General features: G+C 42.6%; 1 protein-coding gene across 2 annotated transcripts; it reads right to left on the reverse strand.

Annotated features, from left to right (window-relative positions):
- Positions 1–357: 357 nt before the first annotated feature.
- VMA21 (VMA21 vacuolar H+-ATPase homolog (S. cerevisiae)) lies at positions 358–5,320 on the reverse strand. Of its 2 annotated transcripts, none has more exons than XM_019521635.1 (3): positions 5,220–5,320; positions 3,826–3,935; positions 358–2,027 (listed from the first exon to the last, which is right to left on the reverse strand). In XM_019521635.1, exons 1-3 carry the CDS (start codon positions 5,273–5,275, stop codon positions 1,885–1,887), a joined length of 309 nt encoding a protein of 102 aa, XP_019377180.1. In that variant the 5' UTR covers positions 5,276–5,320; the 3' UTR covers positions 358–1,884. The 2 variants fall into 2 exon arrangements, with proteins under 2 accessions (XP_019377180.1, XP_019377181.1); XM_019521636.1 differs by lacking the exon at positions 5,220–5,320 and adding an exon at positions 4,044–4,081.
- Between the last annotated feature and the right edge of the window lie 1,604 nt (positions 5,321–6,924).

Genomic DNA, 6,924 nt, shown 5'->3' on the forward strand with positions numbered 1-6,924 from the left:
TCTATTAGCTACAAGGCAGGTAAGCACCTGTGCCTCATTTTATAATATTCATAGGCATATTTTGCCTGCAAGTGCAAAAGCTAAATACTCCCTATCTTGTATTAAGCAAAAATCTCATAGAAATGGCATAAAGTGGTAAAAATGAAATGGAAAAACCCAAAACAATTGCTTTAAAAACAAAACAAACCCAAGAAACCTAAACCCTAAACAAAAAAAGCCCAACAAACTGGGAAAATTCTGTGCATGGTGGTACCCTGTTCCACACACATGCAAAAAGCCTGTTAAGGTTAGCACAAAACCAAAATGCAATTCAGGGCAGCATGCTAGCAAAGTTTCATCCTGATTTGACTATATGGCTCATGATTCAACAAAACATACAGGCCTGCTTTTTATTATTGGGAAATAGCAATGATAAAATATGATGGTGCCAATCTTTTAACGGTGGTTACAGTATCATTACCATATTATTTCACAGTATCACTATGGTTTGCTTTTTCCTTTAAAATATGCTCCTTTCTCCTGTACATCTCTAAAACCCACTCTTTGTTCATGACTACACCCCAGAAAATATCAAAAATCAGCCTGTTATCAGTTGAAACAGAGCTAGTCCAGAGCAAATCCTTTTTAGTATTTTCACTGCAAAATAAATACTAAATATCTCTCCTTTTGTAAGGAAGGTTCACAACAGGAAAGGTAGGCAGATAAGCAAGTTCACGATACTGCAATCTTCCAGATTCATTAGAAATAGCCAAAGGATGCAGGAACAAATCAGAAGAACTTAAAAATACAAGAAGCCAAAGTTATATTTAAAAGAAAAAAAAAAAGTTTAATATGAAGTGCAGGACCCAAATCAAGTTTTCTGATCAACTAGTTGTTTTGCCCTGATCTTTGTCCCCAGATACGAGTTTCCAGAGAATTTGCTGCATTTAATTGGAGGTAAAGCTCAATGCTGGGATTCACATTATACTTATGATTTGAGCTGTAGTACAGATCACTTTGAAATGCATCAGTCACTCCTTACTATATCAGCAGGTTATCACCTAAAATGGTTCTGTATAACTTTGAAAAATATGCCCTGGAGATTAATTATAAATCAAAAAATAATGTTTTCTACAAAATGTGATGCAAAAATAATTTTTGGTAAAACTGAGAAGCCATTTTTTACTAACGACATTGTAAGGGTGCATCCTTGAATTTGTGGCTGTGATCTATTACAACTGCTACAAGCATATTTAACTAACTGCTCTCCAACATGCAAGTTTTTTAGTCTCAAGAGCTGCCTTCAGGGATTATGGAAAGTGTGTCATCTGTTCCTTTGCTCCAAACAAAAATGTAAACTATATACTTGTATTACCATAGCTGACTAGTACAAAATAATGCTCAGTTTGATTCTGTGCTCCCAAAATGGAGCAATGGCCCATAAAATATGGGCAAAGCTAGTGTTTTAGCCCTACTGGCATATTACTCAGTTTCTTTTAAAACTAGTAAGTTAACAGTAGGAATCAATACATAATTTTAACTTAATAATTGACTTCAACCAACATTTTGCTTAGCTGTTCTTGCCTGCTCCAAGACTTGCACAAAAAACCCCAAAAAACAAAAAACCCAAACTGTGCACACATTCAGCCCAGCCTATTTGTTTCAATTTCAGGTGAAGACCTTCTCAACCTTGCCAAGTTGAGGTTGAATAACTTTGTTTTAGTCTTTAGCCAAATATTGGTATTCAGATGAGATGAGCATAAATCTTGTTCTATTCATACAGACTTCCAGTGTTGAGGCATTAACCTCCACTTTGTATATGTACACCGTACATTATGAAGAAAGTTTACTCAATCCACAACTACTCTGTTTACAGTCCGTAGGCATCAGATGGTGATATTCACTTTAATCCTGCTTGCCTTCCCGCCACTGCCGAGAACCTTCATTCCACGCAACATAGACAAACAGAGCAAGTACCACATGAACAGCAACAACAGCAACTATGGCAGCATAAAAATAGCTGTCTCTGTTGGACATTCCGAAGGTACCTGAGAAAGTAAGACACAAATGATAGTGTATATTAGTTCACAAGAATTTGCTGATTTACATTAAGACACCAAGCTGAAATGTGCAGTAGTTACAAAATACCAGATTACACATGTCTCTGTACAGGGATCACTGGGCCAAAATTCACGACAGTAACAGATTTCACAATCATATTGCAGTTGGAATGACAGCTTTTAACAAGCACTTTCATTACCTTTCAGAAATACAGCTTTTTAGACCTTCAAGGCATTTGTAAAAGTTCATTTTCCAACATCACCTAAGCCTCTGCACCCTGATAGTAACTTTTATTCCCTTACAGGCAGGAAAGTCTTGGGACCAACAGTTAAGTGATTCACTTAAGTGTGAATTAACAGTCTGGAATTCTTGCCTTCTATGCTCAAGCTGCCAACTCATGCTTACTAATTGGAAGCAACATAAAAACTAGTAATGAAGTAAGTTACTGAACTGTGAATTTAGCCTGGTATAATTTGCACTAGATAATTGAAATTAAAAGATACAACAATTCACAAAAATCCAAAACGGGATAACATTTGGAAGAAAAATTAACATTTTCTATCCATTTTCCATCTCCAGATATCTTTGAACTGTGTGCATAATATCCCCTACATGCACGGGCTTGTTTGGAGGCAAGGCTGTTTCTACAGTGGAGTATGAAGCTATAGAGGATGGTGGCTCTGACATGGAATTTGACTGAGATACTGAAGTTCTAAAAGGCAACCAAGCGACACGGTCAAAAATTTGTTACTTATGGTAATATGATCATATATTAAGAATGCACAAGTCTAAAGGATTTTTCAGTCTTAAGTTTCTTCCCTGTATGATCTTTCATTAAATTAATAATGTTAGATTGCAATACATTTCCATATTTCAAAGCCAGCAACATTATTCTCCTATATAATAGGTATGAATAACTAGAACTATTTTCAGGATATTACTTGCTATAACCCAGAATGAACTGCCTGTAAATCTTGTTGCGATTAACACAGCTTGGCAAGACAGATTTCAAAAGTGAATATAATCAAGGAATAATTTTTTTCTGAAGGTGTTTCTAATACTTTTTCCACAGACACAAACTTTAGCTTTCAGAACTGTATGTAACCACATACACCAAAGAGAGCAAAGTTAGTTTTGGCAGACTTCAAATCTGTGATATATTTACCAAATCCTCTTTCCTTAAAGAGGAAGTTCCATTTTTAACAGCAAGATGTTGCATCATCAGAAGTTCCCTTGTTCTTGCCTGTTTTTCATGCTGCAGAATCTGGGGTCGTTGTTCATTTATTATTAAACATCTGCAAGTGCTATACTCCACATTACCAACTAAAGCCTCAATTTACAGGAAGAGGATGGAATTCCACAGGCAACCATGTTCAGCTTCTGTGCGACCTTGTAACATTATGTTTCAAAAAAATATGGGTTACTGAAGCATGGAATTATTCTATCTTGAACATTATTTGCATTACTGCAACCTTATGATTCCCACACACTTTAACAAGTGCAGGCCTTGAAATATTTGTTATATAAACAGATCTCAGCTTTTATATTTACACAGGTGGCTTTGCCAATGAAATGGTTGAGACAAGATGCCAAACTAATTCAATTAGTCAAATGGTCCTGTCCATTAAAATATTCAATTTACTTTCTAGCCCCAGATTCAAGACATTTCCTTTTTACACCAACGCATTTATACTACAAAGAATTATAGAAGAGAGAAGAACACAGCAGCACAGACACAAAGCTTTTCCTCTTACAAGCATTTCTAATTAGCAAAAAGAGAATTACCTTCAAATATATAAGCCTTTGAAGAGAAATACAGCCCAATAGGTAGTGTGATCATTAAAGCAGTGAAGAACAGGAGTGTTCTTAAAGTTGATGTTATTGAACCTTCACTTCTGAAATAAGCAAGAAAGTAAAGTAAACACAGAAGGAAATCACAGTGAGCAGGTCTGACACGCTAAGCAACTGCTTCAACAAGACAAAAATATCCAACAACAGCTTACATCTTTGTTGTGATGTCTTGCATTTGCTCTGTAGATTAGAACAGAGCTTTGCACTCAGTGGTGGCATTAACAAGTCTTTAAGGTCAAAAGTAGCCAGGACCATGTTGTACCGTTAAAAAGTTACAACTTGACAAATAGTGAAATCACATTTTCAGTTTCCTAGCCCTCACTTTGACAAACATTTAGTAAAGCACTCAAGGGAGCTACGATTTAAAAAACCATGCTTATACCAATTTTTATATTTGCGTATTAGTGGACTTGACAGGATTTTGTGTTGTCAGTACACCCATGCAATCAACCCATTTTCCCATCATGTTTGTGGGAAAAATCCCCAAGGATCACTTAGGATATTTTACACACGCTCCAGGGGTGGAGGCGTGGTGCTCTAACCAGATGGCTTGCAGCCGCTCTAATCAAAGCCCTGCCACGTCTCATGTACCAGTGCCCCTGTGATTACAAGTGGCAGCGGGGGCACTTGAATAAAGCTCGTTCGATCAAGCACCCCCACAGCCACCGGAGGCATGGGAGGCTGCTGTGGCATGGCCACTGAGACTCAATTAATCTCATCTGCTCTGACATGTCGCAATTCCAGCACATCGGAGCAGCCTCTGCATTCACGTGTCAGTGCCCTTAAAAAAAAAAAAAAAATCAGGAAAGCAAGACATGGTTTTAATGGTCTGCTACTCAAGCACCTGTTATGGGAGCAGGGCAGTCTGGATAAGGACAACCCTGCCTCAGGATTTAGAGAGAGATGCTCCTCCACCTCCTGTGGGGAGGCCCGTCTCTGAGATCTTGACTGATTGGGAACCAGCTCAGTCTATGCCTTGTTCCCACCAGCTCGGTTCACACATTTGGTCCAAACCGGTTACGGAAGCACCCAGGCGCTGCCCTGCAAGGTCACCGTGTCCCTGCCCCAGCAGGCGGGAATTTGGACATGCAAAGGGCCGCAACGCAGCCGGGTGGGTGGGGACAGCGCCAGGGGACTCGGCCCAGCTCAGCTCTAAAATCCCGTCTGCACGGAGGGGGGTGGGAGAGGGAGCTAGGGGGTCAACTGGCACTTGAAGTCGCTGGTTTCTATGGTCTGAAGCGACCCGAGGAGGCTCCCCGCACAGCTCGTAGCAGGGGAAAGCCCTCCCCCCACAGCCGTGCCGCCCGGCTCCCCGCTCCGCTGCTTACTGCCGTGGCTCAGGGGGCGCCAACGCGTTGAGGGCCACCTTGTCGTAGCGCTCCATCACGCTCCCCTCACACAACAGCGCCGCACACTCTGCTTCCGGTCAGGTGACCCCCCCCCCGCCCGCCAATCAGGTGACTCCAAGCCCGTCAGGTGACCCACCCTCCTCCGCGCCAATCAGATGACTCTATGGCAGTCAGGTGACCCGCCCTCCTCCCCGCCAATCAGGTGACTCCAAGCCGGTCAGGTGACCCGAGGCTGGGAGATGGGGGAGTAGAGGGAGCGAGCAGCCCGCGGGGAGTGTTCCAGAGGCCACTAGGCCACGCCCCGCTGCCCCGTCAGCCAATCAGGGCGCCACCCTTCTCAGCGCTTTCAGCTGAAAGGGGCGGGGCTACGCCAGGGCTGGGGCTGATAATATTGCTATCATTATCGTATTTATACGGTAATTTCAGCCCTTGTACCATGTCCCACCCATAACAGTAAAAACGTTCAAAATAAAGTAAATCGGGGAAAAAATATTAACAGGGTAGAGAGGGGAGTACTTGATAGCCGGGTTGGTCTGAGACAAGAAGACATACGAAAAGCTAGAACTCTCTATTAGACCAACTGGGAAATCAAGAAAATTGTCCTTTTCTGAAGGAAAAAAAAAGGAAATTGTCCTTCCCTGCAAAATGAATTGTCCTTTTCTGAGGAAAAGAGAGGGGAAAAAAAGACAATTTTCTTGCGATTTCCCAGTTGGTCTAATAAAATACATCGTTTTGGTCCCGAAGTTTCTGGTATTTTGTACGTCGCAACGTAGAGAAACTCTTCTCGGCCCAGCTGGGAGAACGGCTCTAAAGCAGCGAAATAATCAGGCTGCCTGGTGCTGTGGTTTAGGGACCTACTTAATTCACAGATTTTGTGGAAACTGAAATCGGGGATTGTCTGCAAAAATGAACAGCAAAAAGAATTAGTACAAATAAAATGCTGGCTCCCCAGTGGGGGCCGTGGTCCTCACTCCTGGGAGCGGCAGGTGCCGCTGGTGCAAAAACCCCTTCATCTCACTGCAAGTTAAGTAGGTCCCGAGCTAGGGTTTTCCAGAAAGACGCCTTTCCCCCAAGTCAGGAGGGAAGCCATGCTTTTTCTAGGGGAATTTCTGCGTGGAGCCGTGCCGACTTTGCCGCACTTGATCCACTTCCATTCAGTTCATTCCTTCACATCAGCGCAGTCCTTCTGGGAGCCGCGGTGTCCACAGGCCTTCAAAAGGGAAGAAACCCTTCTCGCACCCCGGTGCACGGAGACAAGGACGACTTTATTCCACGAGGGTGAAAGTCAGTAATCAGCCTGTCCTTGCACCAGCTGTTGTTATGAGTGGTGCCGACAGCATGACTGTGTTTCATTAGCATTCCTGAGATTTGTGGAAATGTCCCCCAACAGATCAGTCACGGTGCAACGGGGGGCTGGACTAGATGATCTTGTACGGTCCCTTGCAGCCCTCCTTTCCTATGATCCTATGTGACATGTGGTGGGTTTTATCAGGAGACCAATGTTTGAGATGTGTCCCGTTACTGAATCATTTCTCGAAGCAATGCATGGGCCGTCAAGATCAAGGCCACGTGGTCACAAAACAGGTATAGACTCTGAGATTGTTAAGGGCTGGAAAGGACCTTGTAGATCATCAGGTCCAGCCCCTCTGCACTAGGCAGGGGGTTTTTTTTGGGGGGGGGGGGG

Source organism: Gavialis gangeticus, unplaced genomic scaffold (genome assembly GCF_001723915.1).
Source record: "Gavialis gangeticus isolate Ggan-Ray unplaced genomic scaffold, GavGan_comp1, whole genome shotgun sequence".
Classification (NCBI taxonomy): domain Eukaryota; kingdom Metazoa; phylum Chordata; order Crocodylia; family Gavialidae; genus Gavialis; species Gavialis gangeticus.